At 33.0% G+C, this 21,249-nt stretch overlaps 2 protein-coding genes across 7 annotated transcripts; one reads left to right on the forward strand and one right to left on the reverse strand.

The window, feature by feature from the left end:
• The first annotated feature begins 835 nt into the window (after positions 1–835).
• On the forward strand, positions 836–11,195 carry LOC105452600 (tectonin beta-propeller repeat-containing protein). Of its 3 annotated transcripts, none has more exons than XM_011693882.1 (25): positions 836–1,280; positions 1,350–1,608; positions 1,694–1,876; positions 2,279–2,431; positions 2,605–2,697; positions 2,782–2,962; positions 3,049–3,272; positions 3,485–3,688; positions 3,828–4,006; positions 4,104–4,236; positions 4,363–4,589; positions 4,736–4,870; positions 6,004–6,160; positions 6,258–6,420; positions 6,515–6,618; positions 6,715–6,857; positions 6,983–7,331; positions 7,427–7,577; positions 7,783–7,985; positions 8,139–8,348; positions 8,439–8,540; positions 8,726–8,861; positions 8,986–9,177; positions 9,758–9,915; positions 10,262–11,195. In XM_011693882.1, exons 2-25 carry the CDS (start codon positions 1,384–1,386, stop codon positions 10,310–10,312), a joined length of 4,056 nt encoding a protein of 1,351 aa, XP_011692184.1. In that variant the 5' UTR covers positions 836–1,280; positions 1,350–1,383; the 3' UTR covers positions 10,313–11,195. The 3 variants fall into 3 exon arrangements, with proteins under 3 accessions (XP_011692184.1, XP_011692179.1, XP_011692191.1); XM_011693877.1 differs by having other exon boundaries at positions 836–1,270; XM_011693889.1 differs by having other exon boundaries at positions 836–1,133.
• LOC105452583 (cationic amino acid transporter 3) lies at positions 10,576–21,160 on the reverse strand. 4 transcript variants are annotated; one of them, XM_011693844.1, is made up of 11 exons: positions 21,083–21,160; positions 15,841–16,112; positions 14,503–14,640; positions 14,089–14,349; positions 13,540–13,823; positions 13,102–13,339; positions 12,814–12,916; positions 12,564–12,724; positions 12,185–12,351; positions 11,919–12,027; positions 10,576–11,802 (listed from the first exon to the last, which is right to left on the reverse strand). In XM_011693844.1, exons 2-11 carry the CDS (start codon positions 16,070–16,072, stop codon positions 11,681–11,683), a joined length of 1,815 nt encoding a protein of 604 aa, XP_011692146.1. In that variant the 5' UTR covers positions 16,073–16,112; positions 21,083–21,160; the 3' UTR covers positions 10,576–11,680. The 4 variants fall into 4 exon arrangements, with proteins under 4 accessions (XP_011692146.1, XP_011692166.1, XP_011692137.1 ...); XM_011693864.1 differs by having other exon boundaries at positions 12,678–12,724; positions 20,905–21,152; XM_011693835.1 differs by having other exon boundaries at positions 20,905–21,151.
• Positions 21,161–21,249: the final 89 nt, after the last annotated feature.

Here is a 21,249-nt window from a genome sequence, read left to right on the forward strand (position 1 = left end):
ACTTATAATGCTCTTAACATCATATATATTGCCGCAAAATTAAAATTTTTTTTTCTACTGTTACCAGTTCTCTTTAGATAATCAAACACGGATGGTAACTCCCTCCGATTGGACTGAAATTTTTCAGATGATATTGTTACGATATATACATATGTATATATAATGATTTTTTATGAAGATCTTATCTTCGGTTTTTGTATAATTTAAAAGATAAAAAATTAAAAAAAGAAAAATTATGATTTAAAATAACTCCACACATACACACATTTATACATATATTTAAAGTTACATTTATATTATATATCGTATATTCTCATTGGTCTAGCCGCCTTAGAGTGCGTTCCCACTGAGCGCGTCACGCGTCGTGCCACGATTAATCGACCAAAATATCTTATTTTATTGCATCATTTCCCGCGCAACATTTTGCGCGACGCATCGATTAGATTACTCGACATTCTAGAGATAAAATAATCTTTTTTTGTATGAAATCCAGGATCGCGCGGCAAATTACGCAATAAAATGGGATGTTTTGATTGGTCAATTCGGATAACGCGCGCGTGACGCGCTCAGTGGGAACGCACCCTTAGGACCGAAATACAGCTCACATAGCTTTTGCATAACGCTGCATAACGTATAAGACATAAAGCATAAGAAAATCAACCAATCAGAGTCCTTTATTTCATACTATGATTGGTTGATTCTCTTATGCCAGAGAGAAGCTCTCTGCTTCTCTCTGATTATGCCTTTGCTCCTGTGCTCCCGCCTTTATGCAGCATTTTATGCAAAAGTCTGTGCTCCCGCCTTTAGGGCCGGAACCTAACCTGACTCCAGTGTAGACAGTGTAGATCGGTGTAGATCTTCTGTCAAATCTGTCACAGAGCTCTGTAGTCGGTGTAGTATTTAACATTCCTCGCTAATCTGACGATTCTGACATTTAATATTTATTTGGAAATGCCTTATGAAGAAAATGTCTGAGATGAATGTCAACAAGTACCAATAATTTTAAAAGTTTCGTTTTCTCTTGACACTGATTCTCTTGATACTCTTATAAGATGCTGACATAAGAGATTTATTAACGAACGTATTTGAATACGATATACCTACGGTTGAAGAGAAGATTTTGCAAGATATATGTACGTATATGTCATTTCTGAAGAACAGTCTTGTCAGATGTCTGTACGTGAGCATGCAGTAACATAAAACTACGTTCTTTTCCGACATATGTAATCGGTGGTGTAATGAGTATCCTTTGTAAAATAGCCGTTAAAGAGTAAGGATTGGTATGTGTTTTCCGGAACTAATCTCTACAAAAATAAAAAGACGGATTGCGATACAATTTTTGTTTACAGATCTGAACGTGTGAAGGTACATATCGGATTTAAAATGCCAAATTCGTATCTGTATGCTATTAACAATGAAGGGCGTGTATTTGGATTGTCGACGTCGGGAAATATGTGGCGTGAATTTATGTATTTAGGACTTGAATTTAAACAATTGTCAGCTGTACCACATTTTATGTGGGCCATTGGTGGTGATCGTCAAGTTTACGTTCACGTTCACGGCTTAGATGTACCAATTAGAATCAAAGAAGAAACTTATGAAAATGAGGTACTGCATCTAAAACATATCGCTTGGTAACTTTACAATTAAATAATACTATTCCATTTATATTAATAATAATAATAAACTTTAGCGATGGTTGCCTTTGGAGGGTTTTTCTGGAAGACTGCTTCCAACTGACAGATATAATTTCTCCAATCAAGATGGTACGGTTGATCGTAGTAGAGACAAAGTGAAATTGCCATCAATGGCATGGCAGTGGGAAGGTGATTGGCAAATAGAAACAACATTAGATGGTCAACCGTTAGATCATGATGTAAATATTTTTCTAATTATAAAATTTCTAGTACTATTAATATCCCATTATTTTTCTTTTTCTGTTTTATTTTAGATGTATTTTTTTAATGCATTTAGTATGTTATATATCAATTGTATAAAATGAACGTATATGTAATTGTCATTTTCAAAAGCGAGTAATTTTGATAATTTTTTGCTATTTGTAAACTTGAATTGCAATTCTGAAATATCTTTGAAAAAACTTATTTTTTACTGTGTTGTTTTTTCTGATGACTATGTAAAATTATACTAGATATATTTTTGTGCTTTTTGCAAGAGTGTTACATTTTTCATAAGATTTTGTTTATGTATAGATTTGTTAACAGTTGTGTCCACGACCAAAGAAAATCTTATGATCACAGAGAATCTGATGTTTTAATAGGGATGGACATACGCAATTGACTTTCCAGCTACGTATACTACAAAAAAGCAGTGGAAATCTTGTGTAAGAAGACGCAAATGGGTTCGTTATCGAAGATACAGTGCTATGAATTCATGGTGCGCTATTGCACCTCTGCACAAAGATCCAACAAAGGTAATGAAATGCTATGTATATATATAAATTTTTTTTTTTTACTAAAAACTCAACTTGAATATAACGCAATCAAATTTATGTGCGCGCGCGCGCGCGTGTGTGTGTGTGTGTGTGTGTGTGGGTGTGTGTGTACATATATATAATAACACATGCATAATAACATATATTTTCAGGAACCTTTTATTGATATAGCAGTGGGAGGAAATCAAATGCCCGGAAGTAGTTCTGGTAGTTTAGTAGTCTGGGCGGTAACGGCTCACGGAAGGGTATAACTTTTATCGCAGCTTTTCTAAAGATTATATAATTTTTAAGATTTTTAAATATTTAAAAGTCAACACCTATTTTTATAGATCATGTTCCGTGTTGGAACAAGTACAACTTGTCCTGAAGGACAAAGATGGAGCTCTATCAAATTGACAAGCGGCTATGAAGTATGTCAAATTAGTGTTGGAGTAACCGGTCTTGTTTGGGCTGTACTTATGATAGGCAAAGCATTAGTTCGTACAGGCGTGACGAGAGACAATCCAATGGGTAAATAATGAACACAAAGGATACACTCTCATTCAGGAGAGTTACATTGAGATATTCTAGTACTTTGATAATCGTATGTATTAAAGGTGAAGATTGGTCAGAAGTGGAGCCGCCACAGAAAGACTTGAGATTGGTACAAGTTAGTGTTGGTACTGATGCTGTGTGGGCTGTAACGCATGACGGCGGAGTGTGGTTTCGAAAAGGTATTCAAGGCGAAATAAGTGGTGTTTGCGAACAATTGGCCACTGGAACCGGTTGGGTTGAAATGTTAAGCAAAATGGCATTAATATCTGTTGCTCCAAATGATCAAGTATGATGTTAATTAATTTTTCACTTATACAAAATTGTATACCAAATAGTGTGTGTGTGTGTGTGTGTGTGTGTGTGTGTGTGTGTGTGTGTGTGTGTGTGTGTGTGTGTGTGTGTGTGTGTGTGTCGTGCGTGTGCGTGTGTGTGTGTGTGTGCGCGTGCGTGTGCGTGTATATGCTTTTATTGCTAAGTTTACGTTTGCGTATTACAAAGGTATGGGCTATTGGCTATGACGATCGATGTTTGTATTACCGTACTGGTATCACACGCTCTGAATTGACGGGGAAACGATGGAAATTAATAAACGCACCACTGCAATTAAGTAGAGCAAGTAGCAACGCTAGTTTGTCATCTAGTAACAGACACAGTACTTGCGGTACACCGCAACAGCAACGTCATCAGAGCTGGAGTTCCTTGGTAGGAATATTAATGCTGTTTATCATTTGACACTCAAAATTCTTACGTAATGAAATAATTAAGTTTGGTGAATTGAATGAGATTGATTTAATTGAATTGCGAATGCGTTTTTCTTTTATCTTTACTATTCTTCGTGTAGAATCGTCCTCATAGTACTGGTGAAGGTACAATGTTAATTAGAGAGTGGGAAGAGCAATCACGTTCGGCGCCAACGCCCACGTCTTTGAAATTGTGGCAACGTACTGGCGCTGACATCGTATCTGCAAAGAATAGTCAACAAACATCTTTTCAAGATATATATCTAGAAGAGAGAAAGAGGTAAGACATTTGCGTTCACTTTTACGTTTATAAAAATAACAATAAACTGAAACATGGTAATATAACAATTAGTAAATGTAACTGTTCCACGTTACAGATCTACAAATTCTGTAGACACAAGTGATTTGAACGAAGCGAGTGTTGCTAGTATAACTATATCTAATGAATCTTTAGCAAAAAGTGGAGAATCGATAATTGTTTCGGGAAAAGGAATGGGCAGTACCGTCAAGGTTAAAATGTTTTTTTTTTTTTTTTTTTTTTTTTAATTAAAAGATATTTCATAATTGAAATTAATGTAATGTAAAAGAAAAAGAAGATTGATCCTTCATGATGATCCCAATTATCTATCCTAATAGATTAATCCTGCTGCTTGGAGTCCTGTTCATTCTGTCGGTTCCATGGTAGGAGTTGAGGCACATCCAGAAACGGATGGAAGTGTATTTGACCCAGATTTAACTGGAGACTCTGGAGTATACGGCGAAGATGAAAGCGCAGGGATAATATATTGGGCCGAATGTGACGTGTTATGGTATAAAGTGGAAGCTGGAGCATGCTTTGTCGACCCAACAAATCCACCCAAATGGTAAAATGTCGAAATTTCATTTGAACAACGTCAAAGAAAGATTCTTGTATACTCTTATATATATGATATAATATAATTAACGTTGGAATTTTTTTGAAATTTAAAATTGTGCCAAAACTAAATTTTTAATGTTTTTTATTGGATAGGATTGCTGATGGCAACGGTGTAACACAAGGGGAAATTGGAGAATTGTGGAGGATAAATATTTTAAATGAATTAAAAGCGAGATTAAAGAAAATGTCATTTGATTCGTCGACAGTGTATGAAAAAGCAGTTGAAAAGTAAGTAAAAGATATTGATAAGATATATAGTTTTAGAAAACGTTTCTCTAAGGGTTTATCTTGGAGAATCTTGATAAACGATAAGAGTAGCAAACGATATTAACGGATCAATGCGAAAACCATTGGATTGATTTATATGTATATTAGGGTGCGTTTATGTTGGAGCAGTGATAGAAGTTAATCAAATCTATTTTTCTTTGACATGCTTATGATGAAGCTACGATGATAGTATAGTTGTAACTGTCACGTTTACAAAAATAAATGATTCAGAAGACGAATCAGTATCATCTTGAAATATTTCAAAATGACTAATCATGTTGGAAAATATTTGCTTAATGTTAATATTCTGCACATTCTATTAATATCATACCATAAGTTTCATCACTATAGTACATTGACTTGAAAAAGTATCCGCAAAAATTTTTTTAATACATGTGAATGACGATGGAAAGTTTATTTTTGGTCTGTATATTGTATTTTACTAATTAATTTTTCAACGTCCATGCTTTATATAGTCGATGGGAGAGCGTAGAAATCTGAATTTTTCCTTCTTGATAATCTTATCGCGGATTCACTAAGAGTCTAGCTTTGCGCACTGCTTATATATTGAAGCATCACACAGAGCTAGAGCTTAGTAGTTGATTGCCAGTGATAAGACCAGTCAAAAGAAGAGAGAAAATTTCAAGTTCTACGCTGTCATTGATTATGAAAACATGGACGTTGAAAAGTTACTACTGAAATGGACAAAGTACAATTAAAAATCTTAAATGAATTTATTAAGACTCCATCGTCATTCGCAATGCAAATTTGAGGAGTTTCATCATCTGCCCTACAATGACTTGAAGTGACATTGCAGCGTAGATGATAAGAAACTCCTCAAATTGATATTATTTGACATTAATAGAAATGTGCAGATTATTTACGCAGGCATTTTTCAACATATTTTGCAGTATGAAAATAACAGTACTAATTCGTATTTTTGAATCACTCATTTGTGGAAACGTGACTATAAACGAATCAAAGAAAGATAGATTAGATTAGCTTTTATCGACGTTTTTATCGCTGCTCGTATAGCTTTTATCACTGCTCCAACATAAACGCACTCTTAAATTTGACTATTATATTCGTTATAGATCATCTTGGGTGAAGAGTGGTGATGGTAAATGTAAAATTAAAAATGGCAGTCTATATGAAGATTGCAAGATTGAACTGGAATGGATAAGTAGCGATACTGGATCATTAGATTCTGGCACTTTAATAATATTAAATTCCGATGGCGTAACAAGCATAGTATGTTGATTATTGAAACGGAAAATATTTCTAAGTTTGCAACGCGCGATTCTAAATGTTAATTAATTATTGTAATGTAATAATAATAATATTGCAGATACAATTTCCTGTTTCGGAAATTACATGTGTCGTTTGCTGTAGTGAGCCAGGTAGTCCAAGGATAGCAGTTCATACTCCTAAATTAAGTCGTTCAAAAATAATTAGATTACAATTTGCGAGTGATACGGAAATGGAAGACTGGTTGGCGCATTTAACTTTAGGTAAGGACATGTATAAGAACAAATTAATCCAGATTAGTATTAGAGGTACATAGAAAGGGCGATCTATAAAGATATTTTTGTTTTATTTTTTTAGTATCTTGCCAGATAAATAATGTATGTGGTAGACCTGGTCCGAATTCCATTTGGATCACAACTGCGTTAGGTGACATATATGTATTCGATCCTGCAATTGCGGAGGTAAATCAGATCTTATATTATATATGCTAATCGCAAAGAATCCTATTATTAACTTCAGTCTTGTTATGCATTTATATATTATATTTTATTGTGTAGGAATGTCAGTTATTTGAAAATGGATACGTACAAGAAATGGATGTTACTGGTAAAGATTTACCGTTTGAAAGCATATTACAAAATGGTTTTGGATACGGTAGTACTCTAAGAATTACAGTATGCGTTCATGATGATGCCGACAGGTAAATCAGACAAATTTAACAGCTGTCTCTTGTCCAATTTTAGCGAGCGAGCGAGAGAGAGAGAGAGAGAGAGAGAGAGAGAGAGAGAGACTCGTGCACGGTATTAATTTAGCTATTTGTTTTAGATTGTCTTTCAATCTCGTCTGTTACACTACCACATTTGTAAAACAAAAGACTGTGACAGACAGTCATGACGTTGCTTTGCATTTTAATCCAAGACTCAGAGAAAATATCATTGTACGGAATACATATCAAAATAGTCAATGGGGAGATGAGGAAAGAAATGGAGGTAGTCCATTGAAAGCAGGCTGTGACTTTACGTTATACATTGTTTGCGAAGAACGCGGTTATAGAATTTATATTAATGATAGCGAATATACTTTTTATAGTCACCGAATATCTCCAACCAGTATTACACATTTACGTATCAAGGGATTGCTAACTTTATGTAGTATCACATATAAATCTACATCTGTAAGTGAAATATTTCGAGTGATTTCTTATCCATGCTTATCTCGTGATATATAGGTCATCCTCGAAATTATAAAATAAATTTATATTTTATACAGGTCATCATCGAACCTAGCGCAATGTTTTGGAGACAAATTGGTGGACATTTGAAAAAAGTTGAGACATGTTCCGTAGGTGTTACTTGGGGTATCGGTTACGACAGTACTGCTTGGGTATACACAGGTGGTTGGGGAGGCGCGTTTCTCAAAGGTATTTAATGTTGATTTTTATATTAATAAATCTGTACGTATTATGTTTTTCTTTTTTTGTAAGACAAAAGATAACGAAGAAGAAAAGAGAATTATTACAATTATTGCAAAATTTTGAGCAGGATAATATTTAATTTATCGAATCAATCATATCTACATATCTCTAATGAGAGTGCAAATTGTTAATATGAAAGAGGATTACATAGGCTTAGGAACTAGCAGTAGCACCGGAATAAATACGATGATAGACACCCACAAATATTATGTATATGAAAATCAACGTTGGAATCCAGTTACTGGATATACCGCGCATGGACTTCCAACGGACCGTTATATGTGGAGCGACGCAACTGGACGGCATAAATGTACGCGAGAGCATACGAAATTATTGTCAATGCATTGGCACTGGGTAAGTGAACGCAAAAAAGATCCTCTTTTCAAGGGAAAATCAAGAGTCAAAACTCTCGATTTGTTTGAATTATTTGATGGAAAATTATTAAGAAATTTATTATTGTATTCTTCGGATTGAGATAAAATCTATTATTTTTTGAAAATTTGGAAGGTATCAGATTGGATCGTCGACTTTCACACACCCGGTGGCGTTGATCGAGATGGATGGCAATACGCTACTGACTTCCCGTCACAATATCACGGCAAGAAACAATTTACCGATTACGTTCGACGAAGACGATGGTTTAGAAGCTGTCAACTAATGACCAGTGGACCTTGGCAGGAATTGGGAAATACTAAACTCATTGATGTCTCTTTATATGTATGGATTATATTTTTACCATTATCTTTATCATTTTGGAAGGAATATATTTTGTCTTGTGTAATCGCTTTTGTTTATTAATTATAATAGGCGACTGAAAAACCTGGCACGGATAGTCCAATTCATGTTTGGGCAGTTGCTGCAAATGGTGAAGCTTTGTTCAGACGAGGTGTCTCAGAATCTTGTCCAATGGTACGATTATTTGAAATTGTATCTGCTTTTTTTTACATACAATGTGTGTGCGCGCAAAAAAAATTATTTATATATATGTGCATATATTTATTAATTTTTTTATGAACAAAGTAGCTATTATAATATGTGTATAGCGATACGTTTTGCACAAACGATCTGTTCAACATATTTCACGTGTTAAATAGGGAGTATCATGGGAACACATACCAAGTGATCAGCCATTAATTAGCATATCATGCGGTCCATGTGGACAAGTCTGGGCTATTGGAAAGAATGGCTCCTCTTGTTGGAGATTAGGCATCAGTGTTACAAAACCAACTGGTACGAAATTTACTAAATATTATTACAACGTACATAATAGCTATAATTACAATATGTTCATTACGTAATAAATTAACCTGTTCATAAAAACCTTGAAATAATCGATATTTTGTAAAAAATTTAGGTATTCAATGGCAAAATGTCGAACCACCTTCAGGTGCTCAGCTGAAACAAATTTCAGTAGGACATGATGTTGTGTGGGCCTTAGATACGATGGGTCGACTGTCAGTACGCCGAGAAGTACAATCTAATGTTTTCCCCGAGGGAACTCATTGGCAAACATTACCTGCTATGCCAAATGATCCTATTCATATAGGTAAATTAAAATGGCTCGTTCGCTGCTTTATTTACTCCCTTATTCGTTTATTTACTTACTCATTCCCTCTTCCCTTCCTCCCTCTTTCCTTCCTGCCTTCTCTCCTTTCTTCTGTCCACAATGCAGAACTGAGCTATTTAAGCAAATACAATTTATACAAATTTAGTCCAAGATATGGATCTTAATATTTGTGAGACTCAATCATTCCAGGTATTAAAAAAATTACATGCATATTTATTACAAATGTCAGGCCTATCAATGATAATCTTTGATTGTTCAGGTGTGTACTTCATATCGGGCTCACATTGTTTTCGTTTGTCACTGCATATTATTACTATTTCATATTACGATTTTCTGTTGCAAAATCAAAATGTTTCTAATGCATTTCTAATACCTAATCTTTCTCAGTCTTCTCTCTCTCTCTCTCTCTCTCTCTCTCTCTCTCTCTCTCTCTCTCTCTCTCTCTCTCTCTCTCTCCCTCCCCTTCCCTCCCTCCCACCTCCCTCTCTCCCCCCTCTCCTCTCTTCCTCGTCCTCCCCACACACACAATCTAAAATTAAATCTCGTTAATTATTCATAGATGTATCAGTCGCAAACGCTAAACAAGGATTCAGACACGTATCCGTTTCGAGAGAACAGGGACAAGTTTGGGCAACTTCGGGAGCCGGCATTATTTGTCGAAGAATTGGTATTACTCATGAGAATCCAGCTGGAACCGGATGGGTGACCGGTATAGGAGTAAGTAGCGAGAACAAATTTCAGCAAGTTGAAAATTGATTTATAGCTCAGAGAATATGACCTATATAATCGCCTATGAAATCGTAACGAAATTGAAACTAGAATTTGTTTTTAGTAACTTTTAAGATATGTAGCAAGTATAGTAAATAACATCTTTTTTTCAAAGTACACGTAATAATGAAAGTTGCTTCTCATGCTTAAAATAATTGCATCACTTGAACGCAGTTACATTAATTCGGCATAAAATGCCGAATTTTCTTATTTTTTCAATATTCTCTCATAATCCAGTATGTTATTAAATGAAAAAAAAAAAAAAAAAACTAAACTTTGGATTTATTTCCAACAGGCAAACTGGCAAAATGTAAGCCTTGGAGGACTTGTAAATAAAACAAAATAATCTTTATTGCAATTGCCTATATAAAACACAGGCTATGGTAATATGAAATAATTAACAATTTTGTGATTGCCTTATAAAGTGTAATATTGTATGCGTATACATATATGAACACACAGTAGCGTCTATGCTAATACATTATTGCTAATTTGTAGTCAATATAATCATAATAATACGTATAAAAATTACTTGACACCGTCACACTCGAAACTTCTTCCTCACAATCAATATAATGGATATTAAAAAATTGGAATGATACAGTTAAATAGTTTATAAAATAAAGTATATATACATTATTTAAATTATTTTTTCAGTTACAATTTGCTTCAAGATATACTTACATAAACGATAAAATAATAAAATTATTATGGGAATGTTTTGTTATTTTTCTAGTATGTCTAAGATAAACGAATAAATATAACGTCTATGACTAGCACAAAATGCTTACAAATATAGAATAAAATTATTAAGTACTTTTCTGTGATTGTGTAAACATTCCAATGAGCGTAATAATATTTATTGGATGATACTTGACAGCTATTTTCGCTAATTTTTATGAACCACAAAAGTTCATTATAAATACATATTACAAATACAACATTATAACCAATGCGCGCTCAATGTTACTAATAAAATTTCCTTATGACAATAGTTATTAATTTTTTTTTTGACATATAGCTAATATTTCTTTAAATTGTAGAGATAAAAAGTATATAGTGAAACATTTTGATAAGACTGTAGGAGAATTATTAACTGCGTATACATACATTACCAATGTAGTAAAAACATCATTGAATACGTTTAAAGTATTTTATGTAAAGAGTGCAGGCTATTTTTATTTTATTAGTAAATATCACACAATAAATAATCTGCTTTTGTTATGCAACACCGTTATTATTATTCTCGCTATTACTACATATTATTATATCATTGTCGTTGCAATTATCGATACATTGATACGTGCAAATGTACTAAATATAACCGAAAAAGTGTAAAAGAATGTTCAATTAAAAGAACTCGATCAATTCAGAATTTAAAAAGATAACTGAAATAAAAGATTGTATTTGTGACTGTAATTGTCTCCTCGTGTGTGTCGATTTATAATATTAAAGCCGCGCGCATGCGCATACGTATATGTATAATGTATTATTAAAATTAAAATTTATTTAAAAAAAATACTTTTCAATTAGAAATTAGAAAAAAAATTTAATTAAACAAGTATATTGAATGAAGTGCAGATGAAGTCGATGGGATACAAAAATGGTTGTTTTATTCTTGCTGTTCTTACGTTACGAGAGTACTGATTGTAAAACGAATATTTACGTGTAAACGAAGAACTTTTCTCTTTTATTTGTAAAAAAAAAATTGTTATCAAAATGATGTTACTATCCTAAATTTCTCTACGTATTTGCATTGTAACTTTTCGTTTTCTGCTTTATCTCTTTTCCCTTGCTCACTATTGACAATTCCGTAAAATCCATAAATGCAGAAGCCTATAAATAAATAAATAATTAAGATATAATATATTTGATGTAAGCCTTTAGATTGGTTTTGTCTTCAAATCGCATAATTCATTTTGCACGCCCTTTGCTTTTACAATAGGACTTACCAATTAGCAACCAAGTGGCAAATCTGATCCATGTAAAAACGTCTAGTTGGAACATTAAATATATGTTTATAAAAATACTGAGACACGGAATAAGCGGAACAAGAGGTACCTATAGCAGGGCATTACAGAAATATATGTTAAACTGATAAATCAGATTTTTCGTAACGTCGCGTCACTAATGTCACTATGTTACATCATAATACAATATTAGACAATCGAATTGGCACTTAATTATTAATATTATAGTGCAAATACGACTCTCTTACCTTGAAAGATAAGTCGGTCCTCTGCACCGGTTGTCTACCAACCGCTACTAAATTCAACAGAAGAACAATTACGAGCACACCTAGTATCACAGATATTACCATATTTCCTGCGAGCAAGTGCGCGCCCATGTTACTAATCAGAAATGTGATGATACATATAACGATACCTGAAACGAATAAACTTTGCAGACAAATTAAGTAATGAATTCTATATGAATCGATCACTAATCGCCTAGCTTATAATTGCGGCATATCCATGTATATCCATTTATGATATATCGCATTTACCACAGATATAATATTATTTTCAATCTTATATATATATATATATATATATATATATATATATATTTATATATATTAATTTGCGTAAACTCACAGAGTAAGGCAATGCCGACATTTGCAATTTTACTAGAAAGCTCCGTTGGTTCTTTTTGATTTTGCAAATTGAACAATTCCTTAAATATATTTCCAAGTGTAAATTGATAATTACTCGTTGGTATTGCAGAAATGCTGCTAGAATTTTCTTCTTTTTGATATCTGCATGCATATGATAAAAATATGTATAGCTAATAATAATTAATTTTATTAATTTTACTTGACGTTTATAAATTAATCCATGACATTACCTCAATATCAAGACACATATCGCTACTATCGTATACGCAAGTAAAGTTCCGATAGACATCATATCAATCAATTGGTGTAAATTGAAGATAAGTGTCATAAGACCTAAAACAAAGTAATTTAATGTTTGTTAAAATGCAGATTAATGTAAATGTTGATAAGTTTTGTAAATTAATTACGAGAGACATTGCGCATCTCCATCATATTCTTATAGTGCGCGCGTGTGTGTTTTATTTAATTATTTTAATTGCTACACACGCCCGAAACTCGCTGATCAGCAGATTACGTACCAATAAGTAAACCAGAAAGCACCGTGCCGTAAACAGGCGTCATTGTCTTGGGATGCACCTTGGAGAGAATTTTGAATATTATGCCGTCGCTAGCCATAGCGTATAATACGCGCGGTAAGGGAAACATAGCGCCCAAAAGGCTGGTGCAGAGCGCGAATATCGCGCCTATGTTGACGATCCATTTAACGATGGGCCAGCCAATCTCGTCAAACGCGTGTGGAAACGGCGCGTCTGCGCTCTAAAGATGATTTGGAAATTGAACTTGAAATTCTAGTTCTATATATAATTTAGCATATCTCGAACGCGGATTGAGTTGATCGTCGAGAAAGTTTAATTGCATTCAAAGTTATGCTTTACTGCAAAGAGTAAAAGGGAGTGAATCGCGCGCGCGCGCTCTCTTTCTCTCTCTCTCTCTCTCTCTCTCTCTCTCTCTCTCACCTGATCGTAATAAGGCAACATCATCGTCAGGACTGTTGAAACACCAAAGTACGCTATAAATATAACAATAAGAGATAACACAATCGCAATAGGAATGTGACGTTGAGGATTCTTGGCTTCCTCGCCAGTGGTAGCGACCGCGTCGAATCCCACAAATCCGTAAAAGCATTTGGCCGCTCCGATCATCACTCCGCTTATGCCAAACGGCATGAATCCTCCGACTCCTCCGTTTTTCACGGAGTCTGGAATATCCTCGCGTGCGATCGACCAATTTGATGGATCCGCTGAAAACATTCAGTTAAGAGAATTGATCATCTCCAAGAGACTGTACTGTTGTGCAACTCTATATATCAATCTTAACACTTAACAATAAAATTTAAATTAATTCTTTAAAAGCCAAGTTTATACATTTTTAATCCTTTAATCTTTTAAAATTTGAAAATTTGCTCGTCTTGCGCGCGCGAATCATTATTTCTTCAGCCAGAGATCTCTAATAATCTCGATAGTATGCGCGACGACTTAACTTATCGCTCGATGTGGCTTACGTACCTTTTATTGACCCTGCAACGATGACGATCGTAATAGTTATCAAATTTATAACGGTGAAAACGTTGTTTAAGATGGACGATTCTTTCACTCCGATGCACAATAGCACCACTAGTAACATGACCATCCCAAAAGCGAAAAAATCAGGATACTCTGACAGGAAAGAAATGTCGATAGGCATAAGAGAGCGTAGAGCGTTACCCATGACGTTTCCTATCAACGCATCGATATAATTGCTGAGACCTCGTGCGACGCTCGCTGTACCTGTAAAACCGCATCGTAAAATAACATTCCAATGATCGTTACCTACTTATATTGTTAGTTATACAATATATATGCTATCATAAATTTGACTGGACTTATATAGGCTTCCTCGCCTTCTACACGTGCGCATTCCATTGATTTTTCGCCAATTACATTTCTCACCAATTACATATTCCAGAATTAAGTTCCATCCTATGACGAAGGCGATGAACTCGCCTACCGTTACGTAACTATAAACGTATGCTGATCCGGCTTTCGGCAATCTCGACGCGAATTCCGCATAGCACATACCTATACAAGTAATAACACAATTAAATATAATTAATATATATTGTACAATTTCTTTGGAAAAATCTCTTTTGACTGAAATTTCGCGAAAGTTTCTTTGTAACATTTCAACAAAATTATTGAAAATTAATTAAAATTTTGCTGCAATTTTAGTGAAAGTGATTTGTTTCAGCAAAAGTAGTAAAACCGCTAAAATTGGGTAACCAAAATTTTCCCGCAAATTTTTTCGAAAATTTCTTTGAAAGTTTGTTGCAATTTCTCCAAGAGTCTCTAAAAATACGCTAAAAATTATAAAATTTCACTATAAAAATGATTTTTAACCAAAGTAATGAAAAAAAAATTGTCTGATATAACTTATTACAATTTGCTCAAAAAGTCTTCTAAAAAAATCTCTGACAATTTGGTGAAATTTTTCTGATAATATGCTGAAATTAGAAAACTCGCGCAAGCATGCAATGCGCGGCACCGCCGTCAGATAGAATCGCCGCGCGATTAAATTCTATTTTTCGTAAATAAAATATTACATAATAATAAAAGAATAAAAGACGCAACATTATGAAATTTTTCAAGTTTTTAAATTGGATTCCAAAATAAAAGTAAATGAGTATTTTGATAATACAATTTTGGTTAGAAAAATTGTAAAAATTAATTCGGAACCTAAATGTGCTCGGGTACCACTCTAATTGTGTTAGCTATAGAAATATTCATGAAGAATATATTACAATTTTATTTCAAATATTATACAAATTTTACTGAGAACTGTTCAAAACGTTAAATAATTTCAGTAAAATTTCAGCAAATCTTTTTACCAGGGATATAATATATGTAATATAACATAATATGAATATGCATGTGAAACCTCTGTTTATGTGTTTCGTGTGTGATATCTCAGATCTCACAAAATATGACCTTTGATGATTCATCAATATATTACGTTACTGGCTGCATTCCATTATTCATTACGAGTACTGAAAATCTCTATAGTTTACGTTACGTATACTATAAATTTTTAGTTCTCGCGGCGAATAATGGAACACAGCCACTTTGTCACAGATCTTGTAAAGACTTAACAACGCAACTCTCCAATAAGCGAAGTGGCAGAATTGGCAGTTTGATTTCATTTAGAAAACTTGACGAAATAAGTACTGAGTTTGATATATTTGATATAGGTATCATATAATTGATCGAGATATTTAGTTTTACCCGCGAAAGCAGACGCAATAGCGGCTATGAGGAAAGAGATGGAAACGGCAGGGCCAGCCGCTTCTTTAGCCACGCTTCCAGCAAGGACGTAAACGCCTAAGCCGAGAGTCGCACCCACGCCGAGTGCGGTCAGATCGAATAAACCGAGGACTCGTGCCAATTGTTCGCTCTTGGTATCTTCATTCTCTTCTACGCGTCGCCGAGACAACGCTTTCCACAAACGGCTCATCATATCGTGTTCTGGGTCTTTTTCGTGAACCGATTTACCAAAGCTAAATTGTATGACTCTCGTTAATTATGTATAATACATGCGTCACGTATGTATTCGTAACCGTTCGTTAATCAGAGAGAGAGAGAGAGAGAGACATATATATTATTTACAAAACATATATTAATTATTTAATTACGAAGAGTATTCGGTGTACCCGCAGCGTATATCGCGCTGATCTATAATCGGCTTTTTAAGATTAATAATTGTAATCAGACCGCTTAAGCAATAGATGGCAACTGTTTGACGACTATACATTTTACAATTTAAAACTCAGTAATTTATAATTAATTTAATAAGATATTAATATATATTATTTCACATGTATCGATATATTGTATACATGCAAACTAATTGTCCGGACAATTATGCGTTAATATATCGATAATTTCTAAAAATTCAAGATAGAGCAACTTTGTCACCGAACAAACTTATTAGCACTATCTGACAACAAATTTGGAAAGAACCATGCATTTTGCATAGCACGTTATCTGACAACAAATTATCAACAAAAACCGTACAAGGTTTTCGCAGCACTATGTAACGGCAAAAACCGAGCAAGCTTTGCGTAGCATTGTACGTCTGACGACAATTATTTTGTGAACGTAATTGATATTGAAAAATCTTTAAAAATGAAATTTCTATTCTTTTTTAATTTTATTTTAAAGTAACAAAAAATAATTTTGTTATGAATAAATTGTTTTATGAATAAAAATTAATATATTTTATATTAAAGCATTTAATTTCGAGAATATTCTAATCTGAAGATATCGTTATATATAAAGATCTTCGCGCTTGTTCTCTGTACAGTCGTGGACATATCGGTTGCGACATCGGTTTTTTTTCATAGGTTTTTAGTATGCATATTTAATATGCATAATATATATTTTAGAGGTAATACTAATATTTTGCAAATGCGAACTACGATAGTGCACTATCTTTAGTCTAGAGACAGTACACCATGGCGCAATCGTGGTTTGCATTTGCAAAATATTAGAGCGTTTCAAAACCTATTAAAAAAAAGTGCCGCAACCGATATGTTCATGAGTGTACACTAATTACTTTCTAAATAGGTATACTATGTTCATTAATTAGCTTTTTCGGTGCAAAAACATTATTCAATCATATCTCGTACTAAAATATCTAATATCTACATTTTTTCCACCATATTTTGCTCGTATTTTGCCATCAATTGGCTGTCAAATTATGTCAGCAAATTTTGTTGTATATTTACTACCATATTGTTATCCATATCACCTGATAAATTCTGTATTAAATTTGTATACTTCTTTTGTCAACAAAGTTTAAAGCAAGATTTGTTTTCGACAGATTTGGCTATACTGCATCAGGGTATACTGCATATACGTACATGTTCATATATGTATATATATATATATATATATATATATATATAATATATGTGTGTGTTTATATGTTATATATCTTGCACATAATTCAGAGAAACTAACGTTCTCCTCTAGGAATTCTTACAAAACCTTGGAAAAGCATGTTCACGGCAAAACGGCAATTGTGCAATGGTAAAACCCCGATCAAAAGGATAAGAATCTGGCAAGAAACAAGATAATAAAGTTTGAAGAAAAACATTTGTTTCTCGTGTTCAATATTTTACAGCTTTTATGCGATAGCGGCGAAATAAGCTCGAATCCGTTTATTAGAGCCTCTCAATTATTGTCGACAATATAATTTTTAAATGATAAAAGATAATTTACCATAACTGTTTAATTGAAAAGAAGAACGTCACAAGATGACAAAATGACAAGTAATTTAATTTAAAAAATCTCTCGCGATTGCTTTATATGTGGAAATGGCAAAGCCGTTTCGCAAATTCTGTTCGATTAAATGTTGAACTCCCGCGATGTATCTTTACGCGCGGCGACTCGACCTTGGTGCCACTTTCTCTCTCCGTTCACTTATTTTTCCGTACAATCATTCCATTCGATCCTTACCTGAGACTTTGTATACATTAGCTTAATTATACATTACATATACGTATAATAAGAGACGTATATATATATAGCGAAATATGTGCGGTAGCTATATAATATGTAGCGATGATTAAACTAGGACTTGCTAGATGCAGACGCGAATGACGATAAACGATTAACAAACGACTAATACTAACGTATATACATATACATATATAAAATATTATCGTGTGCTTAAAAAGCGCGATGATATCCTTTCTGAAACGCGAGAAAAGGATTTTATCTCTTCCACGAATGCTGCAAAATGTAGTCTTTTAGTCGTTATATGACCATCGTCATTATCAGGTTTCGTGCTCAGATATTCAGATTGTAAAAACGCTTGGTAAAAGAGTGTAAATGTTTATTAAGGATAAACATTTTTAATTCTAGATTATAAAACACATATACGTTGAGACAACTATAGATGGTAAAAGAATATGGAATAAATACTTTGATACAATGGTAAATCTGATATATGGTAAAAACTGCGGTTATTAGCAACTTCTCGAGTGGAGTATATATATTGTATAATCAAGTACGTATGTACATAAGCACACCGCATATATTTTTACATTTCTTTGTATCGTTATTTTCACAACGAGATAGATGAGGATCCAAACGTTCAATTTCAAATAATATAATAATTTTTAAGACAGCGCATGTAACACAGCGAGCTTATACGGTCATTCTTCGACTGTGATATATCCTATAGCTATACTTAAATTTTTTTCATTAAAGTCCGACAACTCACGGCCGATATGTAGTATATATACCAGCTCATATAAAATCATAAAATCAAACAACGTACAAGGTTTTCGCTTTTACTCCCGTTCGATCGTTTTTATGCTCGTATAAGTATATATAAAGCGCACTCGCCTTGAATCAAAGACGTTTATTAAGTCAAGATAGCAAATATTTATGCGAACCATCTCTTACACTTGGCTTCACATCAGGAATCGCGAGCGTATCTCGTTCTCGTATTACTCTATTATAAAACCTATGTAATAGATCTCTAAACGCAACCGAACCAGATTGCACTTATTGTTAGAAGGGAAGTGTCCTAGCTATCCTATGCCTTTATCTATATATATATAATATGAGTATGTATGTATATACGTATATAGTCTTAGTTATCTGTCTTGCATTAAAAATTGCAATGTATAAATCTTAATTATTATATTTTTCCGAGAAAAATATTTCATAAAGCAAAATTTGTTTCGTTAGAAAATTATTGATCAATTGGTGAAGATGGATTATTAAAGTTAACAACAGAATATAATTAAATTTTTTTTACAATATACGGCGCGTGATTCATAATGAGATGCATAATTATACATTTTACCTTTAGCGGTTCTTTATTTAATATCTACCGAGATAAAATCGGAATAGTATTTCTTCTATTATTAAGAAATCTTGCTTATTGTTAGCCTCAACAATATTTATATTATTTTATTATTTTCTATTTGCTTTTAATATATTTTTTGCGCCTGCGGCGCGAAATATATAATAAAATCGAAATATAATTTCAATTAAAAAAGTATGTGATTTAATAAGAATCTTGACTTCGTCAAGATTTTCGATTAAACAAAAATACTCGTCGCGTTTACTATCGCAGTAATCGCAATAATCGTACAGACGATCATAAAATTCAAGCAAATAACATTCTCTCCAGAAGCCGTATTGTATGTACATCGAGTTTATATAGTTTTCCCATGAATTAAATGTTTATATAACGTTGACAATAATCACGAGTGTCGACAATAATTACGTTCCTGATTCCTATTTCGTCACCTATCTAACAAAGATATTCAGTACGTAACTAATCGGATAATATATCCTTTCAATACAGTTATACAATCGGCTATACAATCCAAGACACTTTGGATCTCCGTTTTTATTCAACTCATTTTATAATAGAAAACTTAATTGAATCACAGAAATTATAGCTATATTATCCAGCTTTATCAACAATATAATTTCTTATCAAAGCTGCATTTCATTAAAAATAATTTAATACATTAAATATTATATTAATCTTTCAATTATTGTAAGACAAAGAAAGTATGAAAGTCCATTTCAAATGGATTGGATATAAATTATCTATTATTTTACTGAAAAAATTTCTGAGAGAAATCGTAACGTAAAATGCAAAATTTCATATAATGCGAAAGACGATAATAAATAAAGAGCTACAAGTATTTTAAGATATTTTAAAATTTAAAATAACAAGTGACGTGTAAGATAAAAATTATATATCATGTGTCATAATTTTATATTACGTGACTTATTTTCTATGTTATTATTATTTTCATGTTTCGATCAAATCTTAAGATATCTTTTAAATCGAGAGATTTTATAAATATAAATATTTATTCAAAACATTTAGAACAAGGGGATAGAGAATATGTACGTTTAACTTTGTATGACTTTGATTTATATATGTATATAATTATTGAAAAGAAGCTCATAACTACGTGTACTGCGCAAATAATGTAAATAAGCACATTCAATCTTACGTAGTTTTCTCAATATATAATATATATAATTGTCTTTCATTAACTATGTATTATATAAATATATTATTAAAATAATATTATATTATATAAATAATAATATATGTATATGTATACACGACACATTTTTGCGTGGATTGTAACAATGTCACTATCCTATCGGTACTCTGAATTACAAGTAATCTCCATGCACTTTGACAATAGCAAGCAATAGCAAGCAATTAATAAAGCAGCCCTGATATTTATATATTTGTCACAATGTGATCAACTAGTTACATATAACTGAACATTAACTTACCTTAGTTAATAAATATGTATAAAATGAAGACATTTGTATGTACACGACACTAAATTTGATCGACATAGGATGAATAATGTGAATTAAATTGCTGAAGCGTAAATCGTACCCGAGGAGAATCGGTCTCTTTGACGGACGACCGCAAATTAATAACGTACTGTAATTTCACGGTACTCACTTTCCACCTGTCTATGTAACAATAAGCTTCAACGTTCCCCCACTATACTATTGAAGTAGGACATTTGCGTTACGTTAAGAGCCGCCGTATACTATACTTGTGTCGCAACTTCCAGTCACATGTCATACACTCGGACATTTGCAATCTCTCTCTCTCTCTCTCTCTCT

This window comes from Wasmannia auropunctata, unplaced genomic scaffold (assembly GCF_000956235.1).
Source record: "Wasmannia auropunctata unplaced genomic scaffold, wasmannia.A_1.0 LD336106.1, whole genome shotgun sequence".
Taxonomy (NCBI): domain Eukaryota; kingdom Metazoa; phylum Arthropoda; class Insecta; order Hymenoptera; family Formicidae; genus Wasmannia; species Wasmannia auropunctata.